A 26,420-nucleotide genomic window follows, 5' to 3' on the forward strand; every position below is an offset into this window, starting at 1 on the left:
GTCTCTAGCAGCAAACATTGACCAAAGCTGCTGCACCGAAAGAAGCCTTCCTCTTGGTCAAGAAGTGTGGGAGTTTTGTCCCCCATGATTTCTCCTATAAAAGGAGGTCATTTGTTGAAGATTAAAATCATCCTCACTGTAGTGAGCGATCAAGCAGAGGGTTGAGGGCGAAATTTAGGTTCTGGAGAAACCCAGAACAGAGGCCATTTTGGTGATAGAGAGATGTTTATGATTGTTTGTAATTTTGTACAAACATATTGAAAATACAGAGTTTCCGCTTTAGTGGACGTAGGCAAGTTGCCGAACCACTTAAATATTGTCTCTCTATCGTCTTGTGTGATTTTTGGACAGCTCGAAACCAAAGAAAAGAAACATTATTGCACAATGAGATACAATAAAATTCCATTGATAAAAGTCCGAATCATATTCATACATAGGCTTCATTTTCAAGCATAAAAAGTAACAACCTTTGATACTCTTATCTATAACAATAACTAGGGACAAACTATCATTAAATGAATCTTCTACCTACAATACACAGCAAACGCTAGAAGGGTCGTCACCCCCTAAATTGCACTTATGGAGTGAACACGATACACCTATTGAATTCTTGTCTTTGTCAAGAAACTTGTAGGAGTTGTCGTATCCTAGCTAACTAAGATCAGCTGCTAGGCCATTAAAAACTGAAACTCGATCGCACTGTGTACTCAGCCACAAGTTGAGCAAAAGACGATGACTTGTTTTCAAGCAATCTTGTTGGAGAATCATATTCCTCGATAAGCCCTGCATCAAGAATACAGAAAAATTAGCTTCAGGCCATAAGATTACAATGAAATCATTCACATCATGATTCCATGAAAATATGGCGAGTAGGAAGAAATCATATGAGCCAAGAAAAAAAACAGAGGAATAAATCATATGCCTATACTAACCATTATTTAGAAGCAAAACCATGTCACTATCAATAACAGAAGTTATCCGATGTGCAATGGTAATGATAGTACAATTGGAAAAATGTTGCCGGAGGGTTTCCTTAATCATATTATCTGTAGCCGTATCGACGGAAGCAGTAGCTTCATCAAGCACTAATACCTTACTTTTCTTCAGTAGCACACGCCCAAGGCAGACCAGCTGCCTCTGACCCATACTCCAATTCTCTCCATTCTCAGTAACTGCAAGGGACCATATAATACTTACAAGCAATAAATTTTCATAATATACTTCAATGCTTTATAAAAGAGAAGCTGAGAAGATAAACCAGCAGAATCTAGTTTTCCTTCTTTCTTCCTAATTTCATCTCCAAGTTGACACTTATCCAAAGCCTGAACAATTAGAGGGGTGAAACAATAAATAGATGAAATAATTATATAAGCAGTCACCACCCACTGACCATAAATACCAAAAGTAGTGTCTGATTTATGGGGAAAGATTATAAAGAGAGTTTATTTCAATTAACAGAGAAAAAAACGAACCCACCTCCCAAATTTGTTCATCTGCATACTCTTCAAGAGGATCCAAGTTGGTTCGTACCGTCCCTTCAAACATGGTTGGATCCTGAGGGATAATGCTTAGTCTAGACCGCAAATCATGCAGTCCAATCAAGGAGATATTAATGCCATCTATCATTATCTGACCAGCAGTGGGTTCAACAATCCTGAAAAGTGTTTGTATGAGTGTAGATTTACCACTGCCTGTTCTCCCTACAATGCCAGTTTTCATTCCTCCAGGTAATGTGCATGTGAGACCTCGCAATACAAATGGCATATGCGGGGCATACCGTACCTACATTTTGCCCATTTACATTAGCTGAAACGCCACGCATAAAAATCATGGCCATGAACAACCCCATACACAACACCGCGGTTTTTGGGAGTAACAACTAAGAATTTAAAATACCTGCAGATCCCGAATATCAACTTCTCCATGTGATGGCCAAGAATGATCTGGTCGGTTTTCTTCAGTCACAAGAGGTGGCTCACTCGGGATGCAAGTGTATTGAAGTATCCTCTCAACTGATATAATTATGTTCTCTAGTTGGCAAATATACCATATTACGCAGGCTTGTAACATGTTTAGATTAAGTCCATACGACACGGCTAAGCCCGCAATACCTTCAACGAAAAAGGAAAAAAAACAAAGCAATAGATAGGCACTGTTAATGTTCCTTTACAATTTAAATCAAGATGAAGAAAAATTGTTAGTAGGACACCAGATGGAAATTACTCACTAGGATCATTGACTCCCACAGGAATAGAGACCAAGAAGAACAAGGAGAAGGCAAATGTGATGGAAGATAACATATCTAAGCGGAAGCACAACCATTCCATTGCACCAGCAATATGGAACTTTGGTCGAGTATATGCATCCGTAAGTCTCATACTTGTCTCACTAAATCTTGATTCTTCATCAAAACTCCTAATAGTTGTTGAGCCTGAAATTGTTTCAGCAAAATGTTGTATCACCGAAGCTTTGCACACTCCTAATAGTCATGTAGGACTCATATGTTTTGGGGTTGGAGCTTTACACATCACTTTTTATAATATTGTACTTGTCTGTGTTTTAAAAGAAGAAGTATTTTATAAAATTAGCATCATTTTATAAAAATATCTTTATTTTAAAATATATATTATAAAATATGTTGTAAAATATAATACATGTATATTATTACTCGTAACTAAGTGTAGGAAGCTCCAAATCTTTTAGTAGCACAATAGAACATATATGAGCACTTTGTACTAGTGCATGAAATTCGTAAGTGGAAAGTATGGGTAGGCAAAAACTCCGCCCATTACGGCTCCGACGAGACTCCAACTTTGACAGAGTCAGAATTTTTGAAAATCGGAATCAAGATTGAATTTCAGAGCCCATGTTAGCTTCGAACTCCAACTTACCTATTTTTTTTTTAATCACATAATTAAAATAACACAAGACCCCATACTAAAGTAAATAAATGACGTCGTTCTGCTTGAAAAATGGCGTCGTTTCATGAAGAAGGGGGTCTAAAACGCAAGACCCCCTTCTTCCCCCCTTCACTTTCGTACAATACCTGCAACTCCTTTTATCTCTCTCCTCTCCATACTATGCTTCACCTCCCCCATCATCAATCGTCTTCTGAGGCCCCCGCAAGCCACCTTTCAGAATTCATAAGTTGATTGTATTTGTAAACCATTCACTCATTCACTCAATTTTTTTTTTCTAGAATATTATAGTTTCAAAATCATTTAATTGTCACATTGTGGGTTGAAATTTGTGAAATGTGTATAATTTGTTGTTCATTTCAATGATTTGTTATTTGCATTTCAATTATTTCGGTTTGTAGGCTGTTAAATTTAAAAATTACGGGATTTAGGTTTTGGAAAAATCAAGAGATTTAGATTTCAGTTTCAGATAACGTTCGCTCGATTGTGGCTCAAGCGAACTTCACACAGATTATTTGCTCGAGTTATGGTTGAGCGTTGCTTTATGGAAGATGTCGACGCATCTAGTGCAACATTCCAGATATTAACTTGGTGGAAAACGAATTCTGACAAGTTTTCATTCCTTTCCCGAATAGCCAGGGATGTGATAGCCATTCTTATCATTAAAGTTGCTTCTGAGTCAGTGTTTAGCACCGGAGGTTGTATCTTGGATACTTATCAAAACTCATTGTTTTTGACCACCATCGAGGCCTTCGTTTACACACAAAATTGGTTAAGTTCAACGCCCATTGGAGTAGATACTGTTGATGTCTAGTACTATAGGCTTGAATCAGGCAACTTTTATGGTTTTAAATGATTATTTACATAATCTTAATATTGTCATTATTTATTTATAATTTATATGAATTTATAGACCTAACCGTGAAATCCAGACTAATTGTGAATGACTGAGACAGACGCACCATGGGATGGAGAACCTCTTAGTCCTTTTATTGGTGAGAAACTCAATATCATCATGCAAAACGCGTCAAAGTTAGAGATGGAGGTGAGTTCACAATGTATCCTATTTTATGTCATGTATTACTTGCCTAATGGTTTAGAAGTCTATAGTTAAATGACTAAAGAAAAGATAGTGCATATGATCAGTAAAACTTCATACAGGAAATCACTATCGAGTCATTGACTCAAATGCATGGATTGTCAAGACTGATACGGGACTGTGGTTATTTGAATCAAATCTATGATATTGTTTATATTTTGGTGTTATAAATTTAAATTTATTGTGAATTTTTAGTTTTAAATTTAAATTTACCATTTGCAAACATTAAATCGTCTATTTTTGTATTGTACATGATGTAGTTATTGTATTTAGATTTTGGCTTTTTTACTTATTTTTTTATAGTATTTTAATTTTTTTAATTATTTGTTTACATTATTTTGTCTTTTTTTTTTTCTAAAATATTTTTAAACAGAGGTGGGCATAATTGTCATTCATAAAGGGCCTGAGATATTTGGGTCGTGGGCCATTAGGCCTTAAGCCCGCTTCAACTCCGATTGGAGTTCTGAGCTCCGAACTCCGATCGAAGATAAACTCCAAATCCAATTGGAGTGAGTATTTACCTCCACCTGCAATCAGAGTTAGAGGTAAGAAAGATGTCGTTGCAACAAGCATGTTGGTCGGAATCTCTTAGAATTTTGCTGTGATATGTGAGCTGCACTTGGTGCTCGGAAGGCAGCGATTATGGGTTTTTTTGGATAAGGAAAATGATAAACTTATAATTATTTTATAAATTTATTTAAAATGAATAGCGATCATGTAAAATTGAAATTATTTTTTAATTAAGTGTCACAATTTTATTGATTGATTCAAACTGAATTATAAAATAAATATGAAAAAAAGTTGTAAATGTATAATTATTCTTTAGATAATTGGTGATGTGGTATTATGGTATGACACGTGTAAAAAAGTAATCATAAGAAATAGATTAATACTTTTCTGATCAAAAGAAGAAAAATAAATAACAAAAAGTAATAAGATCATAGGGATAGAGGAGAGAAAGGGGAAGGGGAGGGCGTCCTTTAGGTTAATCACATCAGGTATCTCGAATCAAAATTGCGCAATGAGCAAATTTCAAGACGTATAATCAATTTTTTTTTTTTTCAAAGAGTTGGTACAAAAAATATTTCAACAAATATTTTAAACCTATGCTTTTCAGTTACTATGATCTGTCACCCATAACATGCAATTTCATTTCAATGCCATTACCCCTAGAAGTTAAAAAAAAAGAAAAGAAACATTATTGCACAATGAGATACAATAAAATTCCATTGATAAAAGTCCTGATGATATTCATACATAGCCTTCATTTTCAAGCATAAAAAGTAACAACATTTATTACTTCATCTATAACAATAACTAGGGGCAAACCATTAGCTGCTTGAATGGATCTGCCTACAACACACAGCAAATGCTAAAAAGGGTTGTCACCCCCTAAATCGCACTTATAGAGGGAACATGATACAGCTACTGAATTTTCGTCTTTATCAAGAAACTGGCAGGAGTTGTCGTATCCTACCTAACTAAGACCAGCTGCTAGGCAATTAAAAACCAGAACTCGATCGCACAGTGTACTCAGCCACAAGTTGAGCGAAAGACGATGACTTGTTTTCAAGCAATCTTGCTGGAGAATCATATTCCTCGATAAGTCCTGCATCATGAATACAGAAAAATTAGCTTCAGGCCATAAGATTACAATGAAATCATTCACATCATGATTCCATGAAAATATGGTGCGTACGAAGAAGTCATATGAACCAAGAAAAAAAAAGAGAGGAAGAAATCATATGGCCATACTAACCATTATTTAGAAGCAAAACCATGTCACTATCAATAACGGAACTTATTCGATGTGCAATGGTAATGACAGTACAATCAGAAAAATGTTGCCGGAGGGTTTCCTGAATCAGATTATCTGTAGCCGTATCAACGGAAGTGGTAGCTTCATCAAGCACCAATACCTTATTTTTCTTCAGTAGCACATGCCCAAGGCAGACCAGCTGCCTCTGACCCATATTCCAATTCTCTCCATTCTCGGTAACTGCAAGGGCCCATATAATACTTATAAGCAATAAATTTCCGTAATATACTTCAATGCTCTATAAAAAGAGAAGTTGAGAAGACAAACCAGCAGAATCTAGTTTTTCTTCTTTCTTCCTAATTTCATCTCCAAGTTGACACTTATCCAGAGCCTGAACAATTAGAGGGGTGAAACAATAAATAGATGAAATAATCATATAAGCAGGTGCAGCCCACTGAACATAAATACCAAAAGTAGTGCGTGCATGTCTGCTTATGGTGATAGATTAAGAAGAAAGTTTCTTTCAATCAGCAAAGAAAGAAACAAACCCACCTCCCAAATTTTTTCATCTGCATAATCTTCAAGAGGATCTTGGTTGGTTCGTACCGTCCCTTCAAACATGGTTGGATCTTGAGGGATAATGCTTAGTCTAGACCGCAAATCATGCAGTCCAATCAAGGAGATATTAATGCCATCTATCACTATCTGACCAATAGTGGGTTCAACAATCCTGAAAAGAGTCTAAATTCACACCTTTACCACAGAAACTGTCACCATCTTGACCTACAAATTTCAAGCCATCTCTACGTAAAAACAAGTCGTTTTCCCGATATCTAGCACTAAAACATCCCCTAAAACCACACGGACCAATGCTATTCAAAGATAACCGAGATGGGTACCGGTTACTTTTCTCCAAAATCGTTACTGGAAATCTCATGTGCCGATCAGAGTAAGATAGCAAACATGATTTTGTGACGGAAATGAACCTTGGCACATTGAAAATAGAATATTCCAGTGCCATGAAACCCAACATTCAGAACCAAAAAAACTAATGGGTATATTGCAATAATAGAGTTACCGGAGCATATTTCAAGTTCTTTATAGCTGCTGAACCATAAAATAGTTCAACAAAAGCACTCAAAAAACAGAGAAAAAATAAAAAATTGTTATGGAAAGGTTTTTAAGAGAATTTAATAGGGTGAGAGAGGAAGAGAGGCGGAAGTTGGGGCATCATGGATGAGGAGAAACCCTACAGCGGGATTGTAATGAGACTGAGAGTTGCCAGCAACATGTTGGTTGTTGGAGAGCTCGCTCGAGTGTTTCCTTTTCAGACAGAACAGAGGAAGGGAAGGCAAATTTGACTGTGATTGAACCTTTGGGTTTTAGGAATTTGTGGCATATTTGACAGATATTGGGCCTTTGGGTTTTAGGAATTGTAATGTTATCCTGTGGGCACTGGCCCTCTTCTAAGTGCTTAAAAACATTCAAAGAAACCCAACCCAGTTATTTTTTTATTATTATAAAAATATATAATTTTTTTAAAAGAATTAAAATTTTCACATGACAGTCAATAGTCCTATTAACTGTCACGTGTTTTTCACTATTGGTAGCAAACGGAAAGCTCGTTATTGCTAGCAAATGGAAAGCTACAATGGAGGAACTTCAGGTTAATTAAAAATTGCACAATGAGCAAATTTCAAAGCAAGTTAGGTATATTAATCGACATTTTTTTTTAAAGAGAAATGATACCTACAGTCGTGAGTATGTAAATGCCGTACAATCATTTTGAAAAAAGTGAATAAATACGATACACGGATAAAAATAAAATTAATTTTTTAATAATAGATCTCACTCTTTTTTAAAGCAACTATACAATAATTGCACATTTCACGACTGTATATAACATTACATTTTTTTGTATAGAGCTTGCACAAAAAATCTTCCCACAAATATTTTAAACCCGTGCTCTTCACTTACTATGAACTGTTAATTTCAATACCACTACCTCTAGAACAAAGAAAAGAAACATTATTGCACAATGAGATACAATAAAACTCCATTGATAAAAGTCCGAATCATATTCACACATAGGCTTCATTTTCAAGCATAAAAAGTAACAACCTTTGATACTCTTATCTATAAAAATAACTAGGGGATAACCATTATTAAATGGATCTTCTACCTACAATACACAACAAACGCTAGAAGGGTCGTCACCCCCTAAATCGCACTTATGGAGTGAACATGATACACCTACTGAATTCTTGTCTTTGTCAAGAAACTTGCTGGAGTTGTCGTATTCTACCTAACTAAGATCAGCTGCTAGGCCATTAAAAACCGGAACTCGATCGCACTGTGTACTCAGCCACAAGTTGAGCAAAAGACGATGACTTGTTTTCAAGCAATCTTGTTGGAGAATCATATTCCTCGATAAGCCCTGCGTCAAGAATACAGAAGAATTAGCTTCAGGCCATAAGATTACAATGAAATCATTCACATCATGATTCCATGAAAATATGGCGATTAGGAAAAAATCATATGAGCCAAGAAAAAAGAGAGACGAAGAAATCATACGCCTATACTAACCATTATTTAGAAGTAAAACCATGTCACTATCAATAACAGAAGTTATCCGATGTGCAATGGTAATGATAGTACAATTGGAAAAATGTTGCTGGAGGGTTTCCTGAATCAGATTATCTGTAGCCGTATCGACGGAAGCAGTAGCTTCATCAAGCACTAATACCTTACTTTTCTTCAGTAGCACACGCCCAAGGCAGACCAGCTGCCTCTGACCCATACTCCAATTCTCTCCATTCTCGATAACTGCAAGGGACCATATAATACTTACAAGCAATAAATTTGCATCATATACTTCAATGCTTTATAAAAGAGAAGCTGAGAAGACAAACCAGTAGAATCTAGTTTTCCTTCTTTCTTCCTAATTTCATCTCCAAGTTGACACTTATCCAGAGCCTGAACAATTAGAGGGGTGAAACAATAGATAGATGAAATAATTGTATAAGCAGTCACCACCCACTGACCATAAATACCAAAAGTAGTGTCTGATTTATGGGGAAAGATTATGAAGAGAGTTTATTTCAATTAACAGAGAAAAAAACCAACCCACCTCCCAAATTTGTTCATCTGCATACTCTTCAAGAGGATCCAAGTTGGTTCGTACCGTCCCTTCAAACATGGTTGGATCCTGAGGGATAATGCTTAGTCTAGACCGCAAATCATGCAGTCCAATCAAGGAGATATTAATGCCATCTATCATTATCTGACCAGCAGTGGGTTCAACAATCCTGAAAAGTGTTTGTATGAGTGTAGATTTACCATTGCCTGTTCTCCCTACAATGCCAGTTTTCATTCCTCCAGGTAATGTGCATGTGAGACCTCGCAATACAAATGGCATATGCGGGGCATACCGTACCTACATTTTGCCCATTTACATTAGCTGAAACGCCACGCATAAAAATCATGGCCATGAACAACCCCATACACAACACCGCGGTTTTTGGGAGTAACAACTAAGAATTTAAAATACCTGCAGATCACGAATATCAACTTCTCCATGTGATGGCCAAGAATGATCTGGTCGGTTTTCTTCGGTCACAAGAGGTGGCTCACTCGGGATGCAAGTGTATTGAAGTATCCTCTCAACTGATATAATTTTGTTCTCCAGTTGGCAAATATTCCATATTACCCAGGCTTGTAACATGTTTAGATTAAGTCCATACGTCACGGCTAAGCCCGCAATACCTTCAACGAAAAAGGAAAAAAAAACAAAGCAATAGATAGGCATTGTTTATATTCCTTTACAACTTGAATCAAGATCAAGAAATATTGTTAGTAGGACACTAGATGGAAATTACTCACCGGGATCAATGACTCCCACAGGAATAGAGACCAAGAAGAACAAGGAGAAGGCAAATGTGATGGAAGATAACATATCCAAGCGGAAGCACAACCATTCCATTGCACCAGCAATATGGAACTTTGGTCGAGTATACGCATCCGTAAGTCTCATACTTGTCTCACTAAATCTTGATTCTTCATCAAAGCTCCTAATAGTTGTTGAGCCTGAAATTGTTTCAGCAAAATGTTGTATCACTGGAGCTTTGCACACTCCAACTAATCTTGCCAGCTCTCGGCCAGAAGATATGTAATATTGCTGCATAAATAATGGTTTGTAAGAACACCTATCTCCACATGAAGATGCTTATGATACAATATAATACACTGCACAGGGCATTGGCTTTGACGGATGCTTAATGTTGTTAGCTCTTAAGATAGCTCTAAACCAGAATTTCTGAGGTGCAAAAGACAATACACATTACACGGCATCATCCAGCACTTAGGCAAAAATCTATCTTAAGAAAATACATTTTAAACAGGTATTCATTCATTTAGCAACTAGGTGGAAATTTCTACATAAAAAAGGCAGTCAAATTCTGCACAAAGGATTGGCATTTATATCTTTGTTTTTGTAAGTGACAATTAATCTATTAAAGCAAGTAGAGGTAAATAAAGCGGTATAATGTACACATGGTGATATCATTGATGCAAGTTGACATGTCATCTGATTAAGGCATGTGTCGGAATAATATGCAACGGAACTTCTTGACAAAGCCACGGGGTATACCTGATACCAGATACAAGTTGCAATGACTGGGATAAATATGATGAAAACCTGCCATGCAACTTGAGACATCACAGCAATAATTCCAAGGAGCTGGATCATGGAGAAGGCAACTGCCCCAGTTTGAGATGCAATGTTCAAATCCACAGCACTTTGATCCGTAGAAGCCTGTAATGAAACACACCAATATTTTAAAATCTTTTTCACATGCATTATATCAGACTCCAATAATGTGTGTGCATGTTTGCATGTGAGAGAGGGGGATGGAGATAGATGGGATTTTTTAATATGAAGAACATAGCTATATGAAAATTGTAAACTACATCCATTGGGAAGCAATTAATGAAGGAGCATCACAGACGCTTTTCCACTTACCCTGTTTAGGATTCGTCCACTAGGAGTGGCATCAAAAAATGACATTGGGGCACGGAAAATGCACTCGTGCATTTTATTGAAAAGTAGAGTAGCTGTCTTGTACCCAGCCATTTGAAGAAACGTGGCCCTCACAAGGATGCACAAGGAACTTCCAATGGCCAAAGCAACATAGACAATTATTATAGTAGAGTTATCAACTGCAGGTTTCACGTCCTGCGAGGCAGAAGTTGCCCAGGCCATCCAATAATTGCTTCCAATTTGAAGGACCTGAAAGAGAACCTGTGCCAGCAATATAAAAGGCACAAGAGCTCCTCTGTATGCCATGGTAATATATTTCCAATAGACTGAAAACCCAACTTTACCTTTCTCTCTCTCTTCTTCTTGGATAATTTGTCCTTTTGACCCGACTATGTCATCTGCTTTACCATCTTGATTATCTTTATTTTCTTGTTTTTCAACAACCTCATTAGTACTAGCCATATTACCAACCTCCTTCCTCGTACTTGTACTTTTAGAAACTGAGCCTCCCTCAGCAGAATCGAGAGCTGACAAAGCTTTCTTGTGCGCTCCCACGAGTTCCATAAAGTCGGTTCCTGAATTAAGGATATCATCGTACTTTCCAGCTTGAGTAATTCTTCCATCTTTCATGACCTAACAACAATTTATACACAGAGTTCAAAGGTAGCCATAATTTTAGCCCATAAATGAAAATCCGAAAAGAAACTAAGATGCGAATGGCTCACAAGGATAAGATCAGCAGCGGGTAGGAACTCCACTTGATGAGTAACATAAACCACCGTTTTTGAACTCAAAAGTCCCAACAAACATTCCTGCCATATAGAAATAAATGAATTCAGAAAAAGTTTCAGAACCCCTACAGTAAACAAAACAGAACAAAGTGCATCGGTAGGTCAACATTAATGACCATTTATGTAGAATAAATTAGATCCTAACCTCATCCCGACTGAAAATTTATAGGGAGGTAAATTACCTTAAACAAATGGGATCCAGTATGGGCATCAACAGCACTAAAGGGATCATCAAACAGATAGATATCAGCATCTTGGTACAGAGCACGTGCAATTTGAATTCTTTGCTTCTGCCCGCCACTCAAATTGATTCCTCTTTCCCCTATGACTGTCTGATCCCCAAACGAGAGAATTTCCAGATCCTTCTTCAAGGAGCATGCTTCAAGGACCCTCTCATATTTTTCTCTATCCATAGCTTTACCGAACAATATGTTCTCTTCTATCTTGCCACTTTGTATCCATGGTGACTGAGCAACATAGGCCTTTGTTCCACACAACTTAATGATCCCAGATATCTTAGGGACTTCTCCCAGGATACATGAAAGCAAACTAGATTTTCCTGAACCAACAGTCCCACAAACTGCAACCCTCATGCCATTTTGCACTTTGAAATTTATATCTTTCAACGTCGGATTAGGGGAAGATAAATCCCAGGAGAAATTCCCATCAACAATCTCTATTGTTGTATCAGTACCACCTCTAGGAAGCCTCTCTATAACATCAGATGGCAAGTCATCAAGACGAAGAAACGATGCAATTCGATCAAGGGACACTTTAGTTTGAACTATCATTGAAATTGTATCAGGAAGACTATAGATGGGCTCCTGAAGAATCCTAAACGTTGCAAGTGCAGATAAGATCTTGCCCGACTCAAGTGGGATCCCCATTAGCATACAAGCACAAAATGTGACCACAGACACAAATGTCGGGGCACCCCAGAAGACAAACGAGGTCATTGCCCAAGTGTAAACAAATTTCTTTAGCCATCCTGACTCTGTATTCCTGAGCTCGGTAATTCTAGATAGAAACTTCATCTCCCATCCTTGAAGCTTGAGAATCCTCATGTTCCTCAAAATCTCAGACGTTGCCTTCATCCTTCTGTCTTTCGATTCCATTATCTTGTCTTGAAATTTCTCCTGTAATTTTCCCAAAGGAAAATTTGCCAACATAACAAGTATAGTTGCAACAAAAGCCGCAACTGAAGCAAGCCCAAGATTTTTATACAAGATTAACAAAGCAATAGCAACTTGCACAAGGACCATCCATGGATCGTGCATATACCAAGTGAAGTCACCTACCCTCTCAGCATCAACGGCCATGAAATTGATGATCTCTCCACTAGTGTGACCCTGCTTTGACTGGCATGAAAGGGTGAGACCTTTATTGTAGACCATTGTGACCAATACTGCTCGGACCCTAATTCCAACCTGTTGCACCCTAAAGAACCAGTGCCTCTGTGAGATGCATTCCGCAAGTTTTGCAGTGAAAAATACTGAAACAAGAACATAGCCTTCACTCTTGAAGTCCCGCCGCCCATTGAGGTATTGGACAAAAGTGTCAATAAGATATGGTCCGACATAGGTAGCCAGTGTGTATACCATCGCGAGAAAGGCTGTCAAAAGAATTTCCTTCCATGCCGTGGAGATTAATACCTTCACCAGCTTCAGTGTGGTCACTCCCTTATTTGTACCACACTCTGCCAGAAGCTTATTCCTAAAAGTTGGAAAGGCCCCAACTACGCTTTCACTAGAAGCAAGTTGAGGAACATCCTCAATGTCTAATGTCTTCTTGTTGCCAGCAGCAATTAGAGAGCCCATCCAAGAGAACGTAAGGATGCTGAAAATCCCAGCAGTTGAATAAGGGGTTAGAGTTTCACCCCCTGTAGGCTTATTTGACTCTGCTTCATTAGTTGCACTAGAATCACCATTCAAAAGAGGTTCTTCAATAAGGGTATCTTCGCCCTTATTCTTCACAAAGAACCCCACATAACAGAAGAACATACCCATGACAAGGGAGACGACATCGGAAACAAAATACTGAAGGGAAAAATGAACGTGTTCTCTGTAAAGAACGATGTCTACAATAAGGCTATAACCAGAAATGGAGAGGTAGAAACCCCACCAAACTCTCAATAAAAATGGGTACTTTGTTTCACCTGAATTAAAGGATGGGGCACGCAAGTAGACACAAACTGCAGCCCAAGCAAGGGTCCTAAGCGCTAAATCTAAAAGGGTAACAACCCCTTCTTCGGACCAACCATTTCTATACCAATAGAAGTAATTCAATAAACATAAGACAAGACTAAACGCAGAAACACCCAAACAACAAATTAGAGTTAGTTTATAGTACAAACTCCGGGTGTTCTTAAACCTTTCCTTTGGACCTTCACTGTAACCCGCCCTGAATTTCTTGGACACCCATGAGATGGTCAGGACAAACAACAAAACCAGGTGAAATGAACCAGAAAACCCACGTAGGAAAATGGGTTTGAGGAGAAAATCAGTATTCGAGTACAAGAGTGAGGAGTAGTTGTGCAAGAACGAGATTGACATACCGTGCTTTGACGAAGGAAGAGGTTCCATTTTCATTTTTGTGGAGGTGTTCTGTGAGATGGGTGTGCAAGACTTCGGTGGATTCTATGTTAAGAGCAACAGATTTTCTCGTGTATATACAAGGAAAGAGTTTGCGGGCATGGAGGAATAGAGTCCAAAATTCAAAGTGAGAGAGAGTCAAAGGAACCTTTCCTTGAGCAGCGGATAACGTGGCCAGCAAGACTGGGAGGTCGGACACTGCCACGAATGTGCTGCAAAATGACAAACAAGGGGCTGACGTTTTTGCCAGAAGGGACTGGGAGTGGAGTCGTGGACTCGTAGAGGGAGAGAACGCAGTTTGATCATTTTATACTGTCTACGATGTACTCTGGATAACAATTAACAATTTAACAGCATTCTTTTCTTCTTTAATGCGTTTCTATCTTCAAATAGCTCCTTTTCTATTTTTTTTAAGAATTCAAACTAGAAGTCATCCAACGACTTAAGATGCATTGATGAATAATACCTGTTCCCTTTTTGTTTTGGGGTTTGAAACGACTCAAGATTCTTACCCCATCACATAAGATGTCACAGTCGAACTAACTATTTAATAATTATTCTTAATTGACAACGTCAACATTTTTATTTGTAAAAAAGTAAAAATTCCAATTTCTTGCCTCACCTGTCCCCAAGTTGTGTGAAAGTCAAGATGATGATGGCGTTGTGATTTGCATGTGCTCATTTCGTTGTGTGCTCCGCAAGCAATTTGACCATTAATCCAGGACCATATTTTTAAAATAATAAAAATACTCTTATTTTACACTTTATAAAAATAACCACTTTAAATTAATAAGTTTTTTTTTTTTGGGGGGGTCGGGAAGTGGGATTTTAAGTACAATTTTGGAACTTCGATGCTTATAAACGAGAGAAATAAATATTATAATATAAATGGGGAAATATTAAATAAATAAATAAATATTGGAATGTGAACACTTGGATATTGTGAAAGATTATGATATAAAGTATAACTTGTGGTGGAAGACCTTTCAAAAAAAAAAAAAACTTGTGGTGGAAGATTGTAAGGGGGACCAGTCACCAGACGATTTTTTAGTGGAAAATTAGACCAAAAGGGACAATTTTAATGTAGACTGTTGACTCTAAAGGTGCCACTTTTTTTTCTCGTGACCCCATCGATGGCTCGTATGTTTTTAATAAGATAAAATGAGTTAAAAGATAAAAATTAAAAATTAAATAAAATATTATTAGAATATTTTTTTTAATATTATTTTTATTTTGATATTAAAAAAATTAAATTATTTATTTTATTTTATATAAAAATTTAAAAAAATTAAAAATTAGATAAAATAAAATTAAACAAGAATAATTATAAAAACAAATAGACGTTAGTCCTTATAAAAAGACAAAAAAGAAAAAAAGAAAAAAGAGTGGCACCGTAAGAGTGAACAATACACACTAAAATAGTCTCTTTTGGATCTGATTTTCAACCACTCTTTGTATTAGAAAAATTCTATTTATAAGTTTTCTACACCACACACTATTCTTTTTATTATTTTTTTAATTTTTTTATAAATAAATATGTGGTATATAAATGATGAACAGTAAATTTTAATTATTTAAAAGAAATAAAATTAAAAATATATAATATGTGGTGTGTGAATTTTATGAATAGAAAAACTCCTTTGTATTATTATTGGCAGTGCAAACGCAGTTCTTGTTCAATGTTTGCTGAATGATCGGATCAGTTTCTTTGCACGTGTTTGACTACGTTTGTAACTTTGGCCAGACTTCGATAAAGATGGTTTCAAAGATGCTTTATAAATACACGTCACTTTTTATAATATTGTACGTGTCTGTGTTTTGAAAGAATAAGTATTTTTATAAAATACTTCAGAAAATTAGCATCATTTTATAAAAATATTTTAAAACTTTTATAAAAATATCTTTATTTTGAAATATTTATTATAAAATATGTTGTAAAATATATCATGTGCATATCATTACTCGTAACGTTTAGGAAGCTCCAAATCTTTTGGTAGCACAAGAGAACACAAAGGAGCACTTTGTACTTGCGCATGAAACTCATCAGTAGAAAGTACGGGTACGTAGGGCTGAGCATGTTGTGAAAAACGATGACAATGAATTGAAAAATAACACCGAATGAGAAAACGATCACACACGCAATCACACACGACACAAGATGTACGTGGTTCGGCAAATTGCCTACGTCCACGGGAGCTGCAGAGGATTTTTATTATTGAGGAATCACACTACAAGATGGGTCACAACACTGTTCATCCACAGTGTTTTCGTAGCTGCTCTGTTACAGACTTAAGAGGCAAAAAACATATTTATAGTTCAAACGGCGGAATCCCTAAATCGTATGTTCGCTCGAGCGGCGTGTCGAGCGCGCGTCGAGCGAACTTCCCTTCCGCATCCCGCTCGAGCCCACTGTCGAGCTGACGTCGAGCGTTCGACTCTGCCTGATTTCGCTCGAGCGGCCAATGCCTCCGCTCGAGCGAACTCCTCCTGCTCGAGCTCACTGTCGAGCCAACATCGAGCGTTCGACTCTGTCTGACTTCGCTCGAGCGGCCAATGCCTCCGCTCGAGCGGTGTGGACCAGACTCCACATTCCTCAACAATTCTCCCACTTGGAGACTGGTACACTCGCTGTATCACCGTCTTCCTCAAACATGATATCCTCCACCTCTGCAACTCACTGCTCCTGTCTTCATTCTAGAAGACCAACTGAAGTTGCGCACAACTTCAGTTTTTCAAGCGTAACACCCTTTGTCAACATATCAGCAGGGTTCTTGCTTCCACATATCTTTTCAAGTAACAACTGTCCTTCATCTAACAATGACCGTATGAAGTGATACCTGATCTGAATGTGCTTGGTCCTGGAATGGAATGCTGGATTCTTGGCAAGGAATATGGCACTCTGACTGTCACTGTAGAGAGTGCCTTTCTGATTCTTCTTACCCAATTCTTCCAAGAAGCCTTGTAGCCATACTATCTCCTTTGCAGCCTCTGACACTGCAATATACTCAGCTTCTGTTGTAGACAAAGAAACTGTTTTCTGTAAATTAGAACCCCATGACACTGCAGTACCACCAAGTGTATAAACAAAACCCGTGGTACTCTTTCTGCTGTCAATATCTCCAGCTAAATCAGCATCAACATAGCCCTGCACCTCCAAGCTCTCCCCAGAGAAACATAAACAGGTTTCTGAGGAACCCTTTAGGTACCTCAAAATCCACTTCACTGCTTCCCAATGTTGCTTTCCTGGGTTACTCATGTATCTACTCACAACTCCCACTGCATGGGCAATATCCGGTCTTGTACAAACCATAGCATACATAAGTGAACCAATGGCTAAGGCATAAGGAACCTTACTCATGTAATCTCGTTCCTCCTCTGACTCTGGTGACTGATTCTTGCTGAGTCTGAAGTGACTTCCCAAGGGTGTGCCAACTGGTTTAGCCTTGTCCATGTTGAACCTGCTGAGTACCTTTTTCACATACTCAGCCTGTGAGAGTCTCAACGTACCTCTGACTCTGTCTCTGACAATTCTCATGCCAAGGATTTGCTTTGCAGCTCCCAAATCCTTCATTGCAAAGTGCTCTGACATCTGCTTCTTCAGATTATTGATCTCATCAATACTAGCCCCTGCAATAAGCATGTCATCCACATACAACAGCAAAATAATGTAAGAATTGTCAAAATGCCTGACATAGCAACAGTGATCTGCCTGACATCTAATATACCCTGCACTGTGCATAAAGTTGTCAAATTTCTTGTACCACTGTCTAGGAGCTTGCTTCAGGCCATACAAGCTCTTCTTCAGTCTGCAAACTGAACTTTCCTTTCCCTGTACCACAAACCCCTCAGGCTGGTGCATGTAGATGTCTTCTTCAAGGTCTCCATGAAAAAAAGCTGTCTTCACATCTAACTGCTCAAGAAATAGATCTTCAGTGGCAACCATAGCCAGTACCATCCTGATAGTTGTGATCTTTACCACAGGAGAAAAGATCTCAGAGTAGTCAATACCCTGCTTTTGCTGAAAGCCTTTTACAACAAGTCTAGCCTTGTACCTCTTACTGCCATCATGCTCAGTTTTCACCCGGTACACCCACTTGTTGTGTAATGCCTTCTTCCCTGATGGAAGTTCTGTCAACTCCCATGTCTGATTCCCTAGCAAGGAATCCATCTCGTCTTTCATGGCCAACTCTCACTTGCTAGAATTCTTATCTTGCAAGGTTTCTTCATAACTCTGCGGTTCTCCACCATCTGTCAACAGAATGTAATTCAAAGTAGGTGAGAAACGCTGTGGGGGACGTATAGTCCTAACTGACCTGCGAACTGCAACTGTAGGAGTAGACGGTTCTGAAACTGCCTGCGGAATAATAGGAATGGGTGTACTGGACCCACTCTCCCCGTCACTCTCATCTCTACACTGCACTGTGACCTCTGGTAGGTCATCCAATCCTACAAACTCGGACTCCTGAGGAGCTACTGCAGGAACTGTACTCGACTTATCCTTGTACATCATTTTCTCATTGAAAATTACATTCCTGCTTCTTATGATTTTCCGACCCTGATCATCCCAGAAACGATAGCCAAATGCCTCGTCTCTATAGCCAATGAAATAGCATTTCTTTGACTTAGCCTCAAGCTTACTGCGAGCATCAGAATCAACAAGCACATAAGAAAGACAACCAAAAGTTTTAAGGTGAGAAAACTTAACCTCTTTCCCGCTCCAAACCTCCTCAGGCAATCCACAATCCAGTGGAACTGATGACCCTTTGTTTATCAAATAAACGGCAGTGCTGACTGCATCTGCCCAGAAAGTGGGTGGTAGTCCAGCGTGCAACCTCATGCTTCTAGCACGCTCATTAATGGTCCTGTTCATACGCTCAGCAACTCCATTTTGCTGTGGTGTCCCAGGAATGGTCTTCTCCATTCTGATACCCTGAGCTGCACAGTACTCCTTGAACCCGCCATCAACATACTCAGCACCATTGTCAGACCTCAAACACTTCAGTTTCAAGCCTGTCTCTGTCTCAACCATGGCTTTCCAAATTTTGAAAACATCAAATACTTCAGATTTATGTTTCAAAAAATAAATCCATACCTTTCTACTATGGTCATCAATGAACGTAACATAGTAGCGAGAACCTCCAAGAGATGCAACTGGAGAAGGACCCCACACATCTGTGTGCACAAGATCAAGTCTTCCTGTCTTTGGCGTCCTGCCACTTTTCAAGAAGCTGACCTTCTTTTGCTTCCCCATAACACAACTCTCACACATACCGAGATCAACTGTCTTCAGTTCTGGTAGCTTGCCTCTAGACAGAAGTTCCGTCATGCCCTTCTGACTCATATGGCCAAGCCTACAATGCCACAAATCTGCTGTGCTCTCTGCAACGGTAGTAGCAATAGTGTCAATTAAACCAGTAGTCATATAAAGTGTACCAGTTTTCTTACCCCGAGCTAGTACCAATGCCCCTTTTGTGACCTTCCAGGTGCTATCTGAGAACACCACTGAATGACCACACTCATCAAGCTGCCCAACAGAAATGAGGTTCTTCTTCAACTCAGGAATGTGCCTGACCTTTTGCAAGGTCCATTTGTTCTTGCCAGGGAGTGCAATGTCAATGTCTCTCATCCCCACTACGTTCAAAGCCTCACCATCAGCCAAATATACCTTCCCAAAATCACCTGTAACATAATTCCTCATTAGTTCCCGGTGGGAAGATGTATGGAAGGAAGCCCCTGAATCCAGTATCCAGTCATGAACTGGACTATGAACTGCAAGCAATAGTGCATCTTGTACTTCTTCAGTTACCACATTAGCACTATCATTCTCCGTCTTCTTGGGGTTTTTGCAGTTTTTCTTTATGTGGCCAGCTTTGCCACAATTCCAGCAAGTTGCCTGCTGACCAGGCCTCGACTTGCTCTTGCCCCTATACTTTGATTTTGATCTTCCTCTGTTTGAATTCCTGTCATGTGATCTCCCTCGAGATTCAACATTCAGGGCTGAACTCAAACCCGAGGTCTCGCCTGAATCTTTCCTGCGCACCTCCTCAGCCAAAATCAAATCACGAATATCATCATATTTCAGTTTATTTTTACCAGCGGAGTTACTAACAGCCATTCTCATGGCTTCCCAACTATTTGGCAATGAAGCCAATAGTATCAGTGCACGTATCTCATCATCAAATTCAATTTCAACAGACGACAATTGATTTGTGATAGTATTAAAATCATTCAGATGTTGTGCAACAGACGTACTATCTGCCATTTTCAAATTGAATAACTTTTTCATCAGATGTACCTTGTTATTCGCTGACGGCTTTTCATACATACCTGACAAAGCCGCCATGAGATCCGCCGTCGTCTTCTCCTTGATGACGTTGTGTGCATCGGATCTCGACAGGGTTAATCGAATAACCCCCAGAACCTGTCGATCCAACAGATTCCAACTAGCATCATCCATCTTTTCCGGTTGCTGCCCCAATAGTGGAAGATGGAGTTTCTTCCCATAGAGGTAGTCATCTATCTGCATCCTCCAGTATCCAAAATCCGTGCCATCAAACTTCTCGATCCCCGATACCTTCAATTCATCTCCAGCCATCGTTTCTCCTCAGACCCGAACCTTGGCTCTTGATACCAATTGTTGTGAAAAACGATGACAATGAATTGAAAAATAACACCGAATGAGAAAACGATCACACACGCAATCACACACGACACAAGATGTACGTGGTTCGGCAAATTGCCTACGTCCACGGGAGCTGCAGAGGATTTTTATTATTGAGGAATCACACTACAAGATGGGTCACAACACTGTTCATCCACAGTGTTTTCGTAGCTGCTCTGTTACAGACTTAAGAGGCAAAAAACATATTTATAGTTCAAACGGCGGAATCCCTAAATCGTATGTTCGCTCGAACGGCGTGTCGAGCGCGCGTCGAGCAAACTTCCCTTCCGCATCCCGCTCGAGCCCACTGTCGAGCTGACGTCGAGCGTTCGACTCTGCCTGATTTCGCTCGAGCGGCCAATGCCTCCGCTCGAGCTAACTCCTCCTGCTCGAGCTCACTGTCGAGCCAACATCGAGCGTTCGACTCTGCCTGACTTCGCTCGAGCGGCCAATGCCTCCGCTCGAGCGGTGTGGACCAGACTCCACATTCCTCAACAGAGCACCGACTTTTTGGAGTTGGTATTGTGGTCTTCCGACTCCAACTTCAACTTTTATAGATTCCGCTTCGACTCCAACTCCGACTTATAGGAGCAGAGTCAGAGTTAAGCTTTTTTATTAGACTTTTTTATTTAATCCATTTGATATTTTAATTTTACAATTTTAGACTCTAATCAGATTTGTGCTTCCATATCAATTTTTTTTTCAATATAATTTCTAATTTATTTAACCAAATTTGTCGAAATAAATCATTCACACAATGATCCTTCATGCTTAGATCTTTAAAACTTGATACACACATTAAAATCTTAGACACTGTAAAATAAAACAAAAATCAAACTTGCAATAATAAACTTTCCAACTATGATTCACACATTAAAATACATAACCAAAATTACAAATTAAAATTATTTATACAAAATTACAAATTAAAAATACATAACCAAAATTACAAACTAATTATTCATCATCATCTATCCTCTCAAATTATCCAACCAACTCATGGCTCATCATCCATCAAGTTCTAATTTCATCAACAAGTTGCAACTTACAACAAAAGAACCAATACAAATTGCAACGAATTTCATTCCAACTTGTGCATGAAGAAAAAACAACAAAATTAGTATTACATGTTATAAGTTATTATAGAATGATAGATTGATTATTATAGTATATACATTAGTACTACATGGTATATTAGGTACATTAGTGTTACATGTTATTATGGTAAAAGTGTATTATTTTAGGTACATTTTTTTCATACTAGTATTTAACTCACTATATAAGTTATAGTTATATAAAATATATATGATTAATATATAAATAATATAGATATTTTTATAATAATAATTAACTCATGCTAGTATATATATTATTGAGTTTAACTAACTATATAAGATATAGTTATATAAAATCTACATAATCAATACTTTAGTTATTATACATTAATATTACATGTTATTATAAATTTATGATTTATATATTAGTGTTTATCCATTGGTGTTACATGTTATTATGCATTTTAGTATTTATACATTATTATTACATGTTATTATATTTATATGATTACTATATAGAAAACTACATATATTTTTATTAAATATGTACAATATCGGAGTGAAGTCAGAACAGAGTCGAAGTCGGAGCCAGGGCATCGGAGTCGGAGTCGGAGCAAAAGGGACCATTTTAATGTGGACTGTTGACTCTCATGGTGCCACTTTTTTTTCTTCTTTCTCCTTGGATGGCTAGTATGTTTTTAACAAGATAAAATAAGTTAACATAAAAATTAAAAGTTAAATAAAATATTATTAAAATATATTTTTTTAATATTATTTTTATTTTAAAAATTAAAAAAATTAAATTATTTACTTTATTTTATATAAAAAAAATTTTAAAAAATGTAAAAATTAGATAAAATAAAATTATATAAGAATGATTGTAAAAGCAAGCCGATGTTAGTCTTTATAAAAGGATAAAAAAGATAAAAGAGTTGAACCGTAAAAGTGAACAGTACACACTATAATAGTCCCTTTTGGATCTGATTTTTAACCACTCCTTGTATTAGGCAAATTTTATTTATAAGCTTCATACACTACACACTATTCTTTTTATTACTTTTTTAATTTTTTTCTCTTATCAAATATGTAATATATAGATGATGCATAAAAAATTTTAATTATTTAAAAAAGAATAAAATAAAAAAATTTTACAAAAAAAAAATTATGATTTGTGGATCTTATAAATAGCAAAACTCCTTTGTATCATTATTGGCAGTGCAAACGCAGTTCTTGTTCAATGTTTTCTGAATGATCGGATCAGTAGTTTCTTTGCACGTGTCTGACTACGTTTGTAACTTTGGCTAGATTTGGATAAAGATGGTTTCAAAGATGCTTTATATTCCTGATCCCTAATTGCCAAATGTCTGCCTTATAAATACACGTCACTTTTTATAATATTGTACTTGTCTGTGTTTTAAAAGAAAAAGTATTTTATAAAATTAGCATCATTTTATAAAAATATCTTTATTTTAAAATATATATTATAAAATATGTTGTAAAATATATTACATGTATATTATTACTCGTAACTAAGTTTAGGAAGCTCCAAATCTTTTAGTAGCACAATAGAACATATATGAGCACTTTGTACTAGTGCATGAAATTCATCAGTGGAAAGTATAGGTAGGCAAAAATTCCGCCCATTACGGCTCCGACGAGACTCCAACTTTGACAGAGTCAGAGTTTTTGAAAATCGGAATCAGGATTGAAGTTCGGAGCCCATGTTAGCTTCGAACTCCAACTTGCCTTTTTTTTTTTTTAAATCACATAATTAAAATAACGCAAGACCCCATACTAAAGTAAATAAATGACGTCGTCCCGCTTGAGAAATGGCGTCGTTTCATGAAGAAGGGGGTCTAAAATGCAAGACCCCCTTCTTCCCCCCTTCACTTTCGTACAATACCTGTATTTGTAAACCATTCACTCATTTACTCAATTTTTTTTCTAAAATATTAGAGTTTCAAAATCATTTAATTGTCACATTATGGGTTGAAATTTGTGAAATGTGTATGATTTGTTGGTCATTTCAATGATTTATTGTTTGCATTTCAATTATTTCGGTTTGTAGGCTGTTAAATTTAAGAATTAGGGGATTTAGATTTTGAAAAAAATCGAGAGATTTAGATTTCAGTTCCATATAACATTCACTCGATTGTGGCTCAAGCAAACTTCACACATATTATTCAAGCAAATAATATGTGTGAAGTTTGCTTGAGTTAAGGTTGAGCGTTACTTTATGGAAGATGTCGAGGCACCTAGCGCAACATTTCAGATATTAACTTGGTGGAAAACGAATTCTGACAAGTTTCTATTCCTTTCCCGAATAGCCAGGGATGTGATAGCCATTCTTATCACTACAGTTGCTTCTGAGTCAATGTTTAGCACCGGAGGTCGTATCTTGGATGCTTATCATAATTCATTGTTTTTTACCACCATCGAGGCCTTCGTTTACACACAAAATTGGTTAAGTTCAACACCCATTGGAGTAGATACCGTTGATGCCTAGAACTATAGGCTTGAATCAGGCAATTTTTATGGTTTTAAATGATTATTTACATAATCTTAATATTGTCATTATTTAATTTATAATTTATATGAATTTATAGACCTAACCGTGAAATCCAGACTAATTGTGAATGACTGAGACAGACACACCATGGGATGGAGAACCTCTTAGTCCTTTTATTGGTGAGAAACTCAATATCATCATGCAAAACTTGTCAAAGTTAGAGGTGGAGGTGAGTTCACAATGTATCCTATTTTATGTCATGTATTACTTGGCTAATGGTTTAGAAGTCTATAGTTAAATGACTAAAGAAAAGATAGTGCATATGATTAGTAAAACTTCATACAGGAAATCATTATCAAGTCATCGACTCAAATGCGTGGACTGTCAAGACTGATGCGGGACTGTGGTTATTTGAATCAAATCTATGATATTATTTATATTTTAGTGTTGTAAATTTAAATTTATTGCGAATTTATAGTTTTAAATTTAAATTTATCGTTTGCACACATTAAATCACCTATTTTTGTATTATACATGATGTAGTTATTGTATTTAAAATTTGGCTTTTTTACTTATTTTTTTATAGTATTTTAATTTTTTTAATTATTTGTTTACACTATTTTGTCCCTTCTTCTAAAATATGTTTAAACAGAGGTGGACATAATTGTCATTCATAATAGGCCTGAGATATTTGGATCGTGGGCCATTAGGCCTTAAGCCCGCTTCAACTCAGATTGGAGTTCTTAGCTCCAAACTCCGATCGAAGACAAACTCCAAATCCAATTAGAGTTGGGAGTTGGAGTGAGTATTTACCACTGCCTCCAATCAGAGTTGATGGTAAGGAAGAGTCGTTGCAACAAGCATGTCGGTCAGAATCTCTTAGAATTTTGCTGTGATATGTGAGCTGCACTTGTGCTCGGAAGGCAGCGATTTTGGATTTTTTTGGATAAGGAAAATGATAAATTTATTTAAAATGAATGGCGATCGTGTAAAATTGAAATTATTTTTTAATTAAGTGTCACAATGTTATTGATTGATTCAAATTGAATTATAAAATAAATATGAAAAATAGTTGTAAATGTATAATTATTCTTTAGATAATTGGTGATGGGGTATTATGGTATGACACGTGTAAAAAAGTAATCATAAGAAATAGATTAATATTTTTCTGATCAAAAGAAAGAAAAATAAACAACAAAAGGGAATAAGATCAGAGGGATAGAGGAGAGAAAGGGAAAGGGGAGGGCATCCTCCTCCATGAGAAGAGACTCGAGAGTAGTTTTGGTTTTTAGAGATCAGGAGAAGGAGTTTAGAGACAAGATAATCCCAAGATAGAATTAGTTTCACCGTTCAATTATCATGAACTTGATAATTATTTGGATGATCATTTTCTATTGAATGGGTTTATCATTTTTTAGTAATTCTACATATAATTATGGAGAATATAAGCGATGTATAGTTATTTTGAAAAATAGTAGAGTTTATTATTAAAAAATTAATTTTTTTTTTTATATAAGTTTCATATTTAATTAATTTTTTTAAAATAATTATACGATTCTTGTACTCTAACAACTGTAACTATCATTTCTAATTATTATTTTTTTAATTAATCATCCAACACATATAACCTGCCGAAATCAACAAAGATTCTAAAGCACACTTCAGGGCAGACCTCTAGCATAGCGGACGCAGCATTCCCGAAAGAATCATGCTCAGAAAAGAAAAAGGAAAAATAGGATGAGTCTTTGGTAATGGGTCTTTGTCTCTAATATGAACATAAACTGTCTCGATTGTATACAAATTCTTCCCTAAAAAACTGTATTTATTTTTTTATAATAAAGTTGTCGAGGCTTTCGAGTTTCTAACGTGATTCTAAATGATATGCATTTTTTTAAAAAAAATAGTAAGATGTAATATTAAAAAAATTAATTAATTTTTTTTTTAATGTGAATCTTATAATTATCTATTTTTTCTAAAAACAATACGCTAGACTTACTTG

At 36.9% G+C, this 26,420-nt stretch overlaps 1 protein-coding gene across 9 annotated transcripts in view; it reads right to left on the reverse strand.

The window, feature by feature from the left end:
- Nucleotides 1-388: 388 nt before the first annotated feature.
- LOC122281656 (ABC transporter C family member 3-like) overlaps nucleotides 389-26,420 on the reverse strand; it is a 35,318-nt gene continuing 9,286 nt past the window's right edge. Inside the window, exons 1-10 of one of the 9 annotated variants that reach the window (XM_043093373.1) lie at nucleotides 11,788-14,515; nucleotides 11,540-11,626; nucleotides 10,797-11,447; nucleotides 10,425-10,589; nucleotides 9,659-9,953; nucleotides 9,327-9,541; nucleotides 1,477-1,782; nucleotides 1,259-1,322; nucleotides 933-1,172; nucleotides 389-783 (exon numbers count right to left, since the gene is read on the reverse strand). In XM_043093373.1, the coding sequence (XP_042949307.1) occupies nucleotides 677-783; nucleotides 933-1,172; nucleotides 1,259-1,322; nucleotides 1,477-1,782; nucleotides 9,327-9,541; nucleotides 9,659-9,953; nucleotides 10,425-10,589; nucleotides 10,797-11,447; nucleotides 11,540-11,626; nucleotides 11,788-14,193 (4,536 nt within the window). In that variant the 5' untranslated portion in view covers nucleotides 14,194-14,515 and the 3' untranslated portion in view covers nucleotides 389-676. Of the gene's footprint in view, nucleotides 784-932; nucleotides 1,173-1,258; nucleotides 1,323-1,476; nucleotides 1,783-5,228; nucleotides 5,627-5,776; nucleotides 6,017-6,103; nucleotides 6,168-6,328; nucleotides 6,487-7,820; nucleotides 8,214-8,362; nucleotides 8,603-8,688; nucleotides 8,753-8,906; nucleotides 9,213-9,326; nucleotides 9,542-9,658; nucleotides 9,954-10,424; nucleotides 10,590-10,796; nucleotides 11,448-11,539; nucleotides 11,627-11,787; nucleotides 14,517-26,420 lie in introns of those variants that run through there. The other 8 variants (XM_043093375.1, XM_043093365.1, XM_043093372.1 and 5 more) reach the window with 8 other exon arrangements.

Source organism: Carya illinoinensis, chromosome 11, assembly GCF_018687715.1.
Source record: "Carya illinoinensis cultivar Pawnee chromosome 11, C.illinoinensisPawnee_v1, whole genome shotgun sequence".
Classification (NCBI taxonomy): Eukaryota; Viridiplantae; Streptophyta; class Magnoliopsida; order Fagales; family Juglandaceae; genus Carya; species Carya illinoinensis.